The 15,396-nt window shown below is 45.3% G+C and overlaps 1 protein-coding gene across 3 annotated transcripts in view; it reads left to right on the top strand.

The window, feature by feature from the left end:
* LOC111977902 (leucine zipper putative tumor suppressor 2 homolog) overlaps positions 1-15,184 on the top strand; it is a 42,886-nt gene extending 27,702 nt beyond the window's left edge. For 2 of the 3 annotated variants that reach the window (XM_024007681.3, XM_070448320.1), the window contains 4 exons: positions 8,135-8,728; positions 8,895-9,500; positions 9,775-10,044; positions 12,701-15,184. In XM_024007681.3, the coding sequence (XP_023863449.1) occupies positions 8,168-8,728; positions 8,895-9,500; positions 9,775-10,044; positions 12,701-13,441 (2,178 nt within the window). In that variant the 5' untranslated portion in view covers positions 8,135-8,167 and the 3' untranslated portion in view covers positions 13,442-15,184. Of the gene's footprint in view, positions 1-899; positions 1,101-8,134; positions 8,729-8,894; positions 9,501-9,774; positions 10,045-12,700 lie in introns of those variants that run through there. The other variant, XM_024007682.2, reaches the window with a different exon arrangement.
* Positions 15,185-15,396: the final 212 nt, after the last annotated feature.

The following is a 15,396-nucleotide window of genomic DNA, read 5'->3' as shown; positions in this document are numbered from 1 at the left end:
TAAGGAGAGGTCTACGCCCGCTCGGGGCTCCCGGCCATGCAAAGCGAACTCACCCAGTCTTTTCCATGAAAACACGATGCGACCATGTGTTAATAGGCAAAAGGGGGCATGAATTGTTGACATAATTGGAATCCAAACCAAACCCTGAAGTTAGTCATGACTCTGTTTTGGATGAGACTGACTTTATGACCAACATTATTCTATTTACACTTTTTTTGACAGTAGAATAAATGTTTCTGACTCATATCGATGAGATACAGGCTGTTTTCAAAAGGAGAAGTTGGTTTTCAAGAGCAGTTGACCTTTAATTTGACCAGTTTCTCACAGCAGGAAAATAATCCTGCAGCAACAGGACATGTGAATTATTATGCGGATTATAATTAATGGACATTTTTATAGGGGTTGATACATTTATCAAGTCAGACATTTTTAAGTGGAAATTACAGACTTTAAAAGTCTTTTTAAAACATGAATACATTAAGTCAGCAAGAACAGAGTGATCAAATTAAGATGGCACATCTGTACAGCCAGTTATCTGATTAGTTAGGAAAGCATGTCTGCAGCAACATCACAGGAGCCATAAAAGTTGGAAAATGATCCAATATCAGCATGCTGGCCCAGTTTCTTTCTTTATTTCCATCCCTATTTAGACAGACTGGAGGAGGGGAGAATTCCCCTTTGACTGGTCTCTCGCTCTCTCTTTTCCTCCTTTTTATTACTTGAGAAAGGCAGCAAGGSACACTATGCCTAGTGGAGCCTGTTTGGTCAAAGCCACACAGGAGAGAGAAGTGGAGAGAGGGCGAGCGAGAGAGTTGAGAGAGGGGAGGTGGTGTGGGGGAGTGTGTGTGAGAGAGGGAGGGGTAGAGGAAAAAAGGAAGAGGAGGGACCGGAGCGTCCATCCACATTGGTGGCATTTGGCCTGAGCAATAAGCCGCGTTTGGACTCAGAGAGAAGTTTCCCTCAGGAGAAGAGACCGACACAGAGCAGCGGGAGGATTGGAACACATTGAAAGTGGATGCAAGTTATCTGGGAGCTGAAAGACTTTGAAGTGAACGAGAGGAGGCCCAGTGCAGAAGCAGTTATGCAAGGGTCATCTTGGGGTACGTGTGTGTAGTAACTCTGTGACGGGGAACGTTGGGGGCTTTGTGAATAGAGCACTGGGAAAAAGGTAGTTTGATGTAAAACAGGAACGGGCGAGATGGGGTTCCCAAAACTGTAGACATAGAACATTTGTTGACAAAGTGAGCCATGAGGGTTAGCTGTTAGCCTTTGATGCCTGGTGGTGTAATTAACTTCTCCTAGAGGTGAATGTTTAAAAAAAAAAAAAAAAAAAAATCTCTTTCTTCTATTTTTGTTTAGTCTCACCTACATAAGTTGAATGTATTTTAAGTCAGTTGGAATGAGAGAGTCTGCTAAATGACTAAAATGTGAAGTAAGTGATCATTCTGATGACCAGAGTCATCTGAAATGGGATAGTAGCAAGTTTACCGTAAGGCAACATTGTATCTATACTATTATAGATGGCTATTAGCGTGGGAGAGCTCTTTCTGCTCACTGAAACAAAGGTGGTGACAGGCAGAGAAAAGTTCTCCAGGAATGTGTGTGTGTGTGTTGTATGTGCGCATGCATGTGAGAAGAGGCCTCTTTTTTRCCCTCACTGGTCTCATTATTATCCGTGCTGCCTCAATTTGTTAGCCCTCAGAGGGAGAGAATGGCATTAAGTATACGTGTAAGACTCACCTCATTATCCATAGAAGCACTATGACAGTTCGTATCACGACGATGGCCTCACAATGTGGGATTTAGCATACAGACCGGGGCTGAGAAAAACAGGTCTATTTTCTTGGATAGGTAGGTTGTCTGTTGGACCAAAATAGCAATGTCACACTTTTCCTCTGTGGTCTACTTTCAGTGTTGGACACTCTCTGAATCAAYATGGAAAGGGGGAGGGAGATAGAGAGAGTGGATTAGATTGGGAGGGAGATGTAGAGTGGAGAATGGGATTTCCAGACCGTTTGTTCCCAACTGCTCATGCACACGCTCTCTATCTTTCTCACTTTCTGTGATTTTCCCATTGTTCACTCACTCACACTTTCTCACTCACGCRCTCTCACTCTCACTCATATATCCCAAATCAGAAGTGCTGCTCGTGGTGCCTCTTCCAGTCGGCCTCGAAACCAGCCTGTAAAACAGAGCTGTTCTTATTCATGGTCCTGACACATCCCCTTGTATGCACGGTGTATTTTTGGGCCCAGATCCCTCTGGCTGTGTTGGCGTGTGTATGTGTACAACTGACTCTGYGGGATTTACTGCAACCTCTTGGTTTGTATCAAAGCATGTTGGCGTGATGTTGCGTACAAGCCAAGCAGGGTCTGCTGGGCCTAGTGTATATGTTTGTGTCCATGCGTGTCTGTGTGTTACACCAATAAATGAGATGCGTTCATGTTTGGTCTTCTCTGTGCTTGATCCCTGTGCTTAGTGTAGACCATGCATGTTTATTTCATGGCAGTTTTGGCATTCAAAGAGACGACTTAAGAAAGTAGCGAATAAGCTAAATGCTGCTGTCCTGGGGTGTGGCCTGCACCTATCAGTCCAGCAGTCTAGAACCCGCTGCATCTGGAGAAGGTAAAGTTCGTTTTCACTTTTTTACCAAATCTGCCAATGGCATGTTCATTTAATTACTTGGTATGCTGTTTAAAAATACCTGAGGGGTAAGCTGCCATTACTTTATTGCCCGTGACMGAGCACCCCTATAGCCATGTCATGTGACTGTGAGCGTTGCCATGCAGTGGTTATTAAATCACGGTAGACTGGAGCTCTTCCACCTACCAGTGATACTGAACTGAACCCACGGGCCACTACCTTCTCTGACCACTTGTTTCTCTCAGGGAAACAAGTYGTTATAGCCGATGTGGCTGCAAATTGCTATTTCTGCGGGAGCGTCTGTCTACCTGTCTAAATACATACTAGGCCTTTCCCAGAGAGACAAAAACAATTTCCTCAGAGAACGTCTTCGACGCTGCGGTCAGCTGAGTTGAATGAGAATGTCAGAGTGCTCTCTGGGCCKTTCGTAAATTCAGAGCGCTGTCAGATTGTCCGTTCGTAAATTCAGAGCGCTTAGCTCTCGGAGTGTTCAGAGCACCACACGACCTCTGGCCGAGGAGTAGGGTTACTTCCTTGCCTAATAAATCKGAAATTTGATACCAGTTCTTGGAATACAGTCTGAAACAAAGCACTGAAAAGCATGGTAATTTTCCTTGCATGCCAGAATGTTGAATGAAATTATACTGAACAAAAATATAAATGCAACAGGCAACAATGTCAAAGATTTTACCTAGTTACAGTTCATATAAAGAAATCAGTCAATTGAAATAAATGTATTAGGCCCTAATCTATGGATTTCACATGACTGGGAATACAGATATGCGTCTGTTGGTCACACAGATACCTTTAAAAAAGGTAGGGGAGTGGATCTGAAAACCAGTCAATATCTGGTGTGACCATTTGCCTCATGCAGTGCTACCCACCTCCTTCTCATAGAGTTGATCAGGCTGTTGATTGTGGCCTGTGGAATATCCCACTCATCTTCAATGGCTGTGCAAAATTGCTGGATATCGGTGGGAACAGGAACACGCTGTRGTACACATCGATCCAGAGCGACCCAAACAGGCTCAATGGGTGACATGTCTGGTGAGTATGCAGTCCATGGCAGAACTGGGACATTTTCAGCTTCCAGGAATTGTGTACAGATCCTTGTGACATTATCATGCTGAAACATGACGTGATGGCGGCGGATGAATGGCGTGATAATCTGCCTTAGGATCTCGTCACAGTATCTCTATGCATTCAAATTGCCATCGATAAAATGCAATTGTGGTCGTTGTCCGTAGCTTATGCACTGCCCATGCTATAACCCGACCACCACCATGGGGCACTCTGTTCACAATGGTGACATCAGCAAACCGCTCACCCARACGACGCCATACACGTGGTCCGCGGTTGTACTGCCAAATTKTCTAACACAACGTAGGAGGTGGCTCATGGTAGAGAAATGAACAAAGTTCTCTGGCAACAGCTCTGGTGGACATTCCTGTCAATTTCTTTTTTATATATTGCAACAAAAACAACAACACAGAGTTACACATGGGATAAACAAACGTACAGTCAATAACACAATAGAAAAATCTATATACACTGTGTGCAAATGTAGTAAGATTAGGGAGGTAAGGCAATAAATAGGCCATAGTGGTGAAATAATTACAATTTTAGCAATAACACTGGAGTGATAGATGTGCAGATGATGATGTGCAAGTAGAGATACTGGGGTGCAAGAGAGCAAAAATAAATAACAATATGGGGATGGGGTAGTTAATTGCATGCTCCCTTAACTTGAGAAATCTGTGGCATTGGGTTGTTGGAGAAAAAGTAACATTTTAGAGTGGCCTATTGTCTCCAGCACAAGGTGCACCTGTGTAATGAGCATGGAAAAGGGCATAGTAGTCAACCTGCAAACATATATCCTAACAAATAGTGTGTTGAAGGTTTAGTGCACTACTGCAAACACAAATTTGTGTGTTTTTGACAATGTAGGTATAGATGTATTTTATTTAAACAGGGAGTCACATTGAGATGAAAAATCTATTTTCAAGATATGCAGATTTCCATGCTTTTGGAATACTTCCTCATAACAATGTTAAATAAAAAACGTGGGCTACTGAGCCAGCAATAAGGGGTGCTGCACACATAAGCAGACCAGGCTCCAAATGATCAGCCCCTGTTGTTTTTTTATTTTTTTGGGCTAATGTTAARAAAGCATCCAGGACTTTGTTATCAGTGAATTTCCGAAAAGAAAYCTCCTGACCAARATTTTCAGTATCATTCAATAGATTTTCACCATCTACATCCAAACTACTCTTTTCAAGAGCTGGCTTTGAAATGCATTCAAATATAAAGCCTGCGGAGATAAAATGGTCATTAAATGCATTAATGATATCAATTTGTCAGTAATAGMGCCAGAATCTAAATTCATTTCTTGGGGGAGAGACGAGGAGACATAACCCTTCAGTGATTTAACAGCTTTCCAGAATTTAGCTGGGTTCCCTGTACATTCAGATAGTGTATTAACATAATAATCTGATTTTGCTTTTTTACACTAGTTTTACACACAGATTTCTCAATCGCCTAAAAGACTGCCCGTCTGGGCCCGAGTGTGAATCTAGCTTTGGCCCAGGCAGCATCTCTGTTGTGTATGACTTCAGATAGCTCTGGACAGAACCAAGGGCAAGACCGATTTTTAATTCTCCGTTTTTTTTTTTAAAAGGGAGCATGTTTATCTATAATACCATTGAAAACATTTGTGAAGTGGTTCAAAGCCAACTCTGGGTCAGGTATAGATGCAATACAATCAAAGTCACCGAAGTAAAGGTCACAAAAAAAGGCCTGTTCGTTGAAATGTAAAAAATTCCTCTTGTTGATAAAACAGGGTTTGGATCGAGGCATCTGTATATCCCTGACACATACAATGGGACAGTGGGCACTAATATCTAAAGCAAATAGCCCACTCTCAGCATATTTCTCTGGAGTATTAGTAAATATGAGGTCAATCAGTCGATTTCGTGGGGTCCTTTAAAGTTTGGACAGGGGGCTTTGTAATCAGCTGGGTCAAATTTAAATTAGTAAAAAAAAAAATGWAACAGTCAGCATCCTGCGTTCCCCATGCAAGATTCAAATCTCAGGCAATCAACACCTCTGGGGTAATAACAATTGCAATTAAATCAGTGAGTTCGTTTAGTACACACTTCTTGGCGGAGATTGGAKGATAGATTCCTATTTAGACTTATTTTTGAGTGTGAACCCAACTGAAGACTTAAAGCCAACTATTCAAATTGTTTAGGGCTGGAGGTAGCCTTTAACAGAGACACAGAAATAATATTCCTTGTGTAAATAGCACACCACCACCTTTGCCTTTCCTATCAGTCCTAAACACATTGTAACCATCCATAGAAACCTCAAGAGTTCAGGGTTTTTATCAGTTAACCAGGTCTCAGATACAATACAAATATCAGGGAGAGAACCAGACCTTGACATGATCCATTTTAGGTAATAAACTACGAATATTTAGATGTAAAAATGTCAAACCTTTTCTGCATTTAAAATCATACGGAGTTTCAATACAAGTCAGCTTACTTTGAGATTTCAGGAGACTCAAAGATTGGATTATGCCTATTAGGAAAATAAAACAAAGTAGGAATAGCAATTACATTTCTCCGGTTAGCACCATTTGGCATGTTACCACTTTCAGATACAACATGTGGAACTCTCACAGAGACCAAAGAGGAGGGGATGGTAAAAACAGACTTACATGTAATGCTAATATTGTCCTCACATCAATTTAGTTGACCAAGAACCTTCCCAATGTTTGATGACAACATCCAGGAGCCATTTTCAACCAGGTGAATTCTGTCTTCCACAAAGTAGCCAGGCCAATTCCAAGAGTCAAAATTGTCGATGAAGGACATGCCCGGGTCCTTGGTCAGACGCATTAACCACTGTTGAAGAGACCAAACACGGTTAAGTATTCAGAAAAAAAAGTACTTTACTTTTTCCACATTTTGTTACGTTACAACCTTATTCTAAAATTGATTAAATAAATGTTTTTCCTCATCAATCTACACACAATATCCCATAATGACAAAGCGAAAACAGAAATACATTATTTACAAAAATATTCAGACCCTTTTGCTGTGAGACTACAGTATACTGCATTCTTTACTGTATGTAGTATTTCTGTTTGTCATACAACTGCCCCAGTTATGATCGGATAAAATAAATAGGGATCACTTATTACCCCTCCACTCTGTGCTAATTAGAATGTCATAATCACAGATAAACCTTAGTGGTAGGCTGTTTGTCTTGGCAGGGTGGCAGTGCCTGTCTGGTGCCAAGCTGGCTGTAATTAATGAGGAGCTGGCTGGTTGATAGACATGCCACGGTCCCATTTTTAATCACTGTCCTGGTCTTAACACACTGGTGTGTGTGTGTGTGGAAAATGACTTGACATAGTTTAGGGCTAGTGCAGTATCTGGATTTAGATCCTGACTTCACAGAGCTCTGACACTGAACTGTCTCCAACAGGACACATCTGTCCCTGGGACCTCGTTATGCTCTGGATGACTCCTACAGCAGTGATGATTTATTTAAAATGCGTACCGGATTTTTTTGAACAAGGTGGTGCCATTTCCTGCAATCTAGAGCCTTAAATGATTGAAACGCGGCGCAGCCAGTCCACAAGGTGGCGCAGCGCCCCTCTTACGTTCTTTGGGGAGAACCCTGACACAGCTGGGTTCCTGCAAAACACGAAGCGTGACCTCACCATCATGCGCCATTTCCTGTCTACCATTGTTCTCCCATCACCACCAGACGGTGTGCCTTGGGACTGATGATGTCACAGTCGATCTGTGTAGTGTTGCTGTTTTGGATGAGATCACCGGTTGGGAGGAGATGGTTGCCATGGTGTGCGCATGCGTGTGTGTACGATGTCATTACTAATTGAATACCCTAGGATTTGTCGTTCACTCCCCCTAACATTGTTTTGAAAGGAGGTTGAAGGGATGTAGGGAGACAGACAGTCGCCTTGCTTCCCATCATGAGTACCATGTCAGGGGCTATTTGCCATGAGATGAGACTGTGCCTTTGCTGTCTCAGGCATCGAAAGCCATAGGCCTGAAGCCCATGTTTGTGCTGCTTGAAAGGGCTCTGTAAATGACTTGGCTCTGTCTGTGTGGCTACAGGATATTTAACTGTAGGAGGAGAACATATTTTGTTTGTATCCGTGCAGTCTTTATGGTTTTACCAGGGTCACAGAAAGTTCAGACACGCTTTCTCTGTAATGTAGAATATGTTACATGACATAGAAGCATGTCTGTGAACATTCTTCAGGTCATCTCTAAGACATTTCTATCTGCAACGTTCAGAACTGAGCCCTCCTGAACACGACCCTGGATGGTTCCATAGTCCAAACAAGCTGTACATTCCTAATATTTCTACTGTAACGCTTTGTTGTTGCTTTGCTACGTTGATAGTTCCCATTCATCTGACTGACTGTGTCCCTCTGTTTCTACCTCTGTCCCCCCAGACCGTGTGGCTGTCCCACTGAGCAGCAGCCACCATGGCCCTGATTCAGGCTCTACCCGTGCCGGCTGAGCGTCACCACACCCCCGGCCTCAACGGATCCCCCCGCCGCCACCCCTCTGCCTCCCACACGCCCACTAACCTCCCCTCCACCTCCAACTCCCAGGAGGCCATGGGCTCCGTCAGCAGCCTCATCGCCCACCGCTCCGGCCCGGCCTACCTGGAGCGTCAATACCGGCCCGTTGATATTGGTCCCGAGCCGGGCACTTCCAAGCTCCACAGAACCACATTGGGTGCCACTTCTTGCCTGGGCTCCTCTGACACATCCCAGGATCCGCTGCTCAGTAGCCTCACTCCGCCTGGCAACAGGAAGCCCTTGATGGGGATTGGCTCCAGTAAGGACAGCGGGACCAATGGGAATTACTCGTATCTGAACCAGCACTATGTGGGGGACTGGAATGACAACCATATGGCTAACGGAAGCCCAAGGACCGGGATTGACACCGAGGAGGCCAAGGAGGGGCAGCTGGGGAGCCTCAATGGGAACGTAGGAGGAGCCCCGCCCAAACTGGTCCTCGTATCGGGGAAGCTGGAGAAGGTGAGTATGACCCTGTCCAGGCTATATGGTACAGTCATTCAGTTTCCTTGAAATTTACAGTAGATCAATCTACTCTCACAGGAACACAATTAGAAAAAACAAATGAAACATTCACTGAATATACATTATTTACAACCTCTTACCCAACAATTATTTCACCCCTCAGAACATGGAGAAAACAGTGATCCGGCCCACCGCCTTCAAACCCGTCATCCCCAAGAGCCGCAACTCCATGCAGTACCTCTCCCCTCGCCACGACCGGTCCAGCCTATCAGACAGCCAGAACAATCTCAACCTGTTGTCACCTGGTAGCCAGACAGACACTTTGTCGCCCTGCTCGGAGAAACGCACCTCCTACAGCAGCGGGCGCCACGTGGGCGGGGGCAGCCAGACCTGCTCCATGTCTGACTCGGGCCGGAACTCCCTGTCGAGCCTGCCACCCTATGGCAGCATCCCCTACAATCTGCCGCCCGCAGACACCCCGCTTGTCAGTGGCCACCTAGAGCCCATGAAGACGGCGCCCGGCAATGTGCACGGGCACTCCAACTCGGATAGCGGGCGCTCCTCGTCCAGTAAGAGCACAGGGTCGGGGTCGCTGAGCGGGCGCGTCCAGCCTCTGTCGGACAGCGGGTCGAGCGGGCGGTCACCAGCCCCCGTGGAGGGGGGGTACGAGGGGGTGGTGAGGGACCTGGAGGATAAGCTGAGGGAGAGAGACGTGGAGCTGCAGCAGCTCCGAGACAATCTGGACGAGAACGAGATGGCCATTTGTCAGGTACATGGTGGCGTAAATGGACCAGAGAGCATTAGACACAATCACCTTCCTTCACTTATTCTAAAACACATGAAGGCATGCAAGCGCACGTACACATGCACGCACCTGGCACACAGACCATGTACCAACACACACGAAACGACAAATGTCATGACATACTGGGACACTCAAACCATTACAATCACTATACACACACACACACGATGCAACCCTCACACAATGCCACCCTCACCTACCCGGTCTCCCTCTCCCCCTGTCTCCTCTCTCCCCCCAGGTGTATGAGGAGAAGCAGAAGCGCTGTGAGCTGGAGCTGGAGGAGCTGCGTCAGACCTGCGCTACACGGATGCAGACACACTCCCAGAAGGCCCAGCGTGCCCAGCAGGTGCTCCAGCTGCAGGTCTTCCAGCTGCAGCAGGAGAAGAAGAAGCTCCAGGAGGACTTCAGCCAGCTGCTGCAGGAGAGGGAGCAGCTGGAGGAGCGCTGCACCTCCTACGAGCATGAGAAGATCGACCTAGGGCCCCGGCTGGAGGAGACTAAGTGGGAGGTGAGGTGGGCCTTAATACTGTCTGTGGCGGCCCCATTCCAAATTCACTCCTAGTCCCTACCTCCTAGGCCTTGGCACTTTTGTATATCTAGTAGACAAAGCGGATGCGGTAGAGACAGTGGATTTTACACAATCCATAAATACCACTAACCCCTTTTTGAGTAATTGTTGTAGTCTAGTACAAACGGTCTGCTCTGTAAGATGCTGGCGGGCAGAGTCTGGCTCGGTGTCGCATCGTCATCAATCACATTATAACAAAGACTCTCTTTTATATATACACTACTGTTCAAAAGTTTGGGGTCACTTAGAAATGTCCTTGTTTTTGAAAGAAAAGCAAATTTTTTGTCCATTCAAATTGATCAGAAATACAGTGTAGACATTGTTAATGTTGTAAATGACTATTGTAGCTGGAAACGGCAGATTTGTAAAAAAATATATCTACATAGGCGTACATTATCAGCGCAAACTGGCTCTAACCAGAATAGAAAGAGTGGGAGGCCCCGGTTTACAACTAACCAAGAGGACAAGTACATTAGTGTCTAGTTTGAGAAACAGACGCCTAACAAGTCCTCAACTGTTAGGTTCATTAAATACTACCTGCAAAACACCAGTCTCAACGTCAACAGTGAAGAGGCGACTCCAGGATGCTGGCCTTCTAGGCAGAGTTCTTCTGTCCAGTGTCTGTGTTCTTTTGCCCCCCCCCCCCCAATCTTTTATTTTTATTGGCCAGTCTGAGATATGGCTTTTTCTTTACAACTCTGCCTAGGTCAGCATCCCGGAGTCACCTCTTCACTGTTGACGTTGAGACTGGTGTTTTGCTGGTACTATTTAATGAAGCTGCCAGTTGAGGACTTGTGAGGCGTCTGTTTCTCGAACTAGACACTGTCTCCCTGATTTGCATACTGTTACAACTGCTTTTTAAGCTCACGATTATCTGCAGATAAGTTATAAAAACATTCTGTAATTCCTCACTGCAGGAACAATAGAAAGTGAGGAGAGASACTCATTCTGGTCCACATGCATTTTTTCAAAGCGTTCAAATTTCTTAATTTTTTTTGCGGGCCGTCTAATAATTTGGTCAGGTAAAAATGTATTTGAACTCGGATGTCACGATCTGACATAATGGCAGGCAACTTTTATAGGTTTAACATAAGATATTTGCTGGTTTTGTCATGTCATGTTACATTTCTAAGCACTAATGAACGAAGAGCCYTTTGGGAGCCAAATGGACAGGWCTTTTAGCTGAACGGAGCCAAATGATCCAGCATACCAAAAAGACTCGGAATGCCCATCACTACTATACACTAATTGTAGAAAACATTAGGAACACGTGCTCTTTCCATGACTCAGACCAGGGGTGGGCAACTCCAGTCCTCGGGGGCCGGGGTGGTGTCACACTTTTACTCCATCCCTAGCAAACACAGCTGATTTAAACTAATTGCATTCTAAACTGAAGATCATGATTAGTTGATTATTGGAGACGGGTGTGTTAGCTGGGGCAAAAGTGTGATACCAATCAGGCCCCCCCCCCCCCAGGATTTTTAAGCCTTGAGACAGTTGAGACATGGATTGTGCACATGTGCTGTTCAGAGGGSGAATGGGCAAAACAAAAGGTTTAAGTGCCTTTGAACGGGGTATGGTAGTAGGTGCCAGGCGCACAGGTTTGAGTGTGTCAAGAACTGCAACGCTGCTGTTTTTTTCACGCTGCGTATCAAGAATGGTCCGTCACCCAAAGGACATCCAGACAAATTGACAACAGCATTGGAGTCAGCATGGGCCAGCATCCCTGTGGAACYTTTTCGACACCTTGTTGTCTATGCCCTGACAAACATCTCTGTATACCCGTCGCAAGACCCACTGGTTGATGCTTATTTATAAAACCCTCTTAGGCCTCACTCCCCCCTTAGGCCTCKCTCCCCCCTATCTGAGATATCTACTGCAGCCCTCATCCTCCACATACAACACCCGTTCTGCCAGTCACATTCTGTTAAAGGTCCCCAAAGCACACYCATCCCTGAGTCGCTCGTCTTTTCAGTTCGCTGCAGCTAGCGGCTGGAACGAGCTGCAACAAACACTCAAACTGGACAGTTTTATCTCAATCTCTTCATTCAAAGACTCAATCATGGACAATCTTACTGACAGTTGTMGCTCCTTTGCGTGATGRATTGTTGTCTCTACCTTCTTGCCCTTTGTGATGTTGTCTGTGCCCAATCATGTTTACCATGTTTTGTGCTGCTACCATGTTGTGGTGCTACTATGTTGTTGTGTTGCTACCATGCTGTGTTTTCATGTGTTTCTGCCTTGCTATGTTGTCTTATGTCTCTTATGTAGTGTTGTCTCTCTTATTGTGATGTGTTTTGTCCTATATTTATATTGTGTGTGTGTGTTATGTATGTATGTATGTATGTATGTATGTATGTATGTATGTATGTATGTATTTTAATCCCAGGCCCCCGTCCCCGCAGGAGGCCTTTTGCCTTTTGGTAGGCCGTTATTGTAAATAAGAATTTGTTCTTAACTGACTTGCCTAGTTAAATAAAMGGTAAATAAAAAATTGAGGCTGTTCTGAGGGCAAAAGGGGGTGCAACTCAATATTAGGAAGGTGTTCCTAATGTTGTGTACACTGTGTATATGACACTAGTTGTGTTTCCTTCAGGTGTGCCAGAAGTCTGGGGAGATCTCCTTGCTGAAGCAGCAGCTGAAGGATGTCCAGGGAGAGCTGGCTCAGCGRGTGGGGGAGATTGTCTCTCTGCGTGGCCAGCTTCGGGACTCCCGTGGCGAGCTCGCTACAAGCCAGGACCTGCTACAGGAGGCCACCTCCGCCGGCCGCCTGCGCACCCTGGAGCTGGAGGTGTGCCAGAACGAGCTGCAGCGCCYCAAGAGTGAGACCCAGCTCCTCCGCCAGAAGGTGGGCCGCCTGGAGGAGGAGACGGCCCGCCTCCGCGCTGACGCCGCCGCGGCCGATCAGACAAGCCTCCAGGCCCCCGCCCACAATGGTAGTGGAGGCAGGCAGTGCCAGGCCTTCCCGGAGGGGGAGGAGCCACATTTGTTGAGCGACGAGGCCAAGCGGGCCTATGAGAGCGAGGCCCTCCAAAGCCTCCGGGTGCAGATGGAGAGTCTGAGGGCGGAGTTAGCCACAGAACGCCAGCGGGGGGAGGAGCAGGCGTGCAGCTTTGAGGAGGAGCACAGGGTCTGGCAGGAGGAAAAGGACAAGGTGATCCAGTACCAGAAGCAGCTGCAGCAGAACTACGTGGGGATGTACCGGAAGAACCGGGAGCTGGAGGGAATGCTGCGGGAGCTCAGTCTAGAACTGGAGACCCGGGACGAGCTGGAGGAGCAGGACGAAGGCAGCGGCAACGAGATCAACTTTGACGAGATCACCGCAACTGAGATCTGACACCACCACCTTTTCTCTTTGTGTGTCTCCCTCTCTCTATCCGCCATATGCATGTGATCCACTAGGAGCATCTACAGGAAGCCAAGAGAGTCTCTATAATTGCTTAGTAGGTCACTTCAGAATCCTTCAGTAGGTCTCCATCAGGGTCAGTACGGTATGTAGTAGTCTTTTTATAGTTGGTCTACTCTGCCTATGTTCCTGCGCTTCTACTCCGTCTCACAAATGTCTTATTATGGTTGACTCCCTCTGGCTAATGTCGACACGTGCACACACACACACTTCCACAAAAGAATGCGCACACACACAGCAGCTGTTTCTAGTCTATATTTCAAAATGCAGTTGAAGCTCTCTGTGTGCTACAGTAGGCTCCTCCCGCTTGTGAACATCTAGTCAAAACATGGCCATTCTAAGCAGATATTGCTAATTTGGTTTCCTTACCTTTTTAAGATTAAGCTGGGCTTATTGTGTTAAATCTAATAGACTACCAACATTTCTAAGACCTTGATATTAAGCACACTAACGTACCACTGCGGCAAGCAGCTTTGGAGGMTTGAATTTATTGGGCCTTTCTGAAACTGGAGCAGGTGGAGGAGTTGCAGGTAGTTCCTCAGCGTTCTGAAAAGATAACCCAATTTTGACCCTTATTGGCTTGAAATTGTACAAACACAGTGTGATCTGATGTGACAATAGGAGAGTACGCTGACAGGGAGAGTGATGGTGAAGTCAGATGAGTCTCGTACAGCGTGGAGGGGATACATCCTGTCTTTCTGTGGTATTCACTGAACATCATGTAACTCCTCCTATTCCCTAGAAATGTGTACTTCCTCCTTATTCACTGTGGGTGTTCTTGGTAGGTAGAGCCTTATAAAACTTGTTTTCTTCGGCATGTTCTCAAATACAACAGGTTAATTGGCAAAAAAGAAGGGAAACGCTTCAATGTCACGATTACCAAATGTCTCATTCCATGACATATTTGAGTATCTAAATATGGACATTAGTGATCTCGAATTTCCCTATTACACACAGGATGTCATTTCATTCGGTATCTGCACAGTGTCTTCAGCGAGCAAAACAGAAACCGTGGAAATTCAAAAGGAGACATGTCATTAAAGCACACTCCAATATGCTTTCTATTGTTGTGAAGATAATCTGCTTGACGTTTTTGTGATCTGTCTCCCGCAGAAGTACAATAGCATGGATGTATTCATCTCTATGGATCGTTGTTTCTCTGAAAAGATTTGTATGCAGCTCTGGCCGTTTTGCGAACATGCTTTTTGTACAGGTGACYGGACATGCACTAAGTGAGAGATGCTTAGTCTTTTTATTAAGTTAAATTAGACTGGCCAAGCTATGACTGTTAACTTTTCATCAAATTCTGTATAACGAAGCACACCCATTCACAAGAGAAAGACACTTACTCTACATGTCCCCATATCGCTGTTAACCCTTCATTGRAGATATCCCTAATACTGACAAATCACATATGGTGAAATATAGATATGATCTACTTCAAAATAAACATAGTCACTGTGAATAGACCAAAGCAATGTCACATGTCCTGTTGGGTCCTTACAGTACCATGTCGGCATATTGACGTTTGAGTGAATACCCCTTCCATGGTTCTATATTCCATTTTTTTTTTTATCCACAGTATTTGTATGAAGACATTAAATGTATATTTTCATGCTGTAAATTTATTGTACCAACCGACTGTTTTTAATAAAAACCATTGATAAAAACGCATAGCTGCTTTTAAATGGCTTACTGATTTGACATTTCTGTTATTGAAAAYAAATATATATTTCACCTTTATTTAACCAGGTAGGTCAGTTGAGGACAAGTTCTCATTTACAACTGCGACCTGGCCAAGATAAATCAAAGCAGTGCGATAAACAATGTAGTTATCAAAAAGCATGTATTAAGTGGTTTATTCTGTGAGTAGGTCAGAAAAGGAA

This window comes from Salvelinus sp. IW2-2015, linkage group LG18 (genome assembly GCF_002910315.2).
Source record: "Salvelinus sp. IW2-2015 linkage group LG18, ASM291031v2, whole genome shotgun sequence".
NCBI lineage: Eukaryota > Metazoa > Chordata > Actinopteri > Salmoniformes > Salmonidae > Salvelinus > Salvelinus sp. IW2-2015.
The sequence above is the reverse complement of the archived record's forward strand: the minus strand, read 5'-3'. Positions and strand labels throughout refer to the sequence as shown.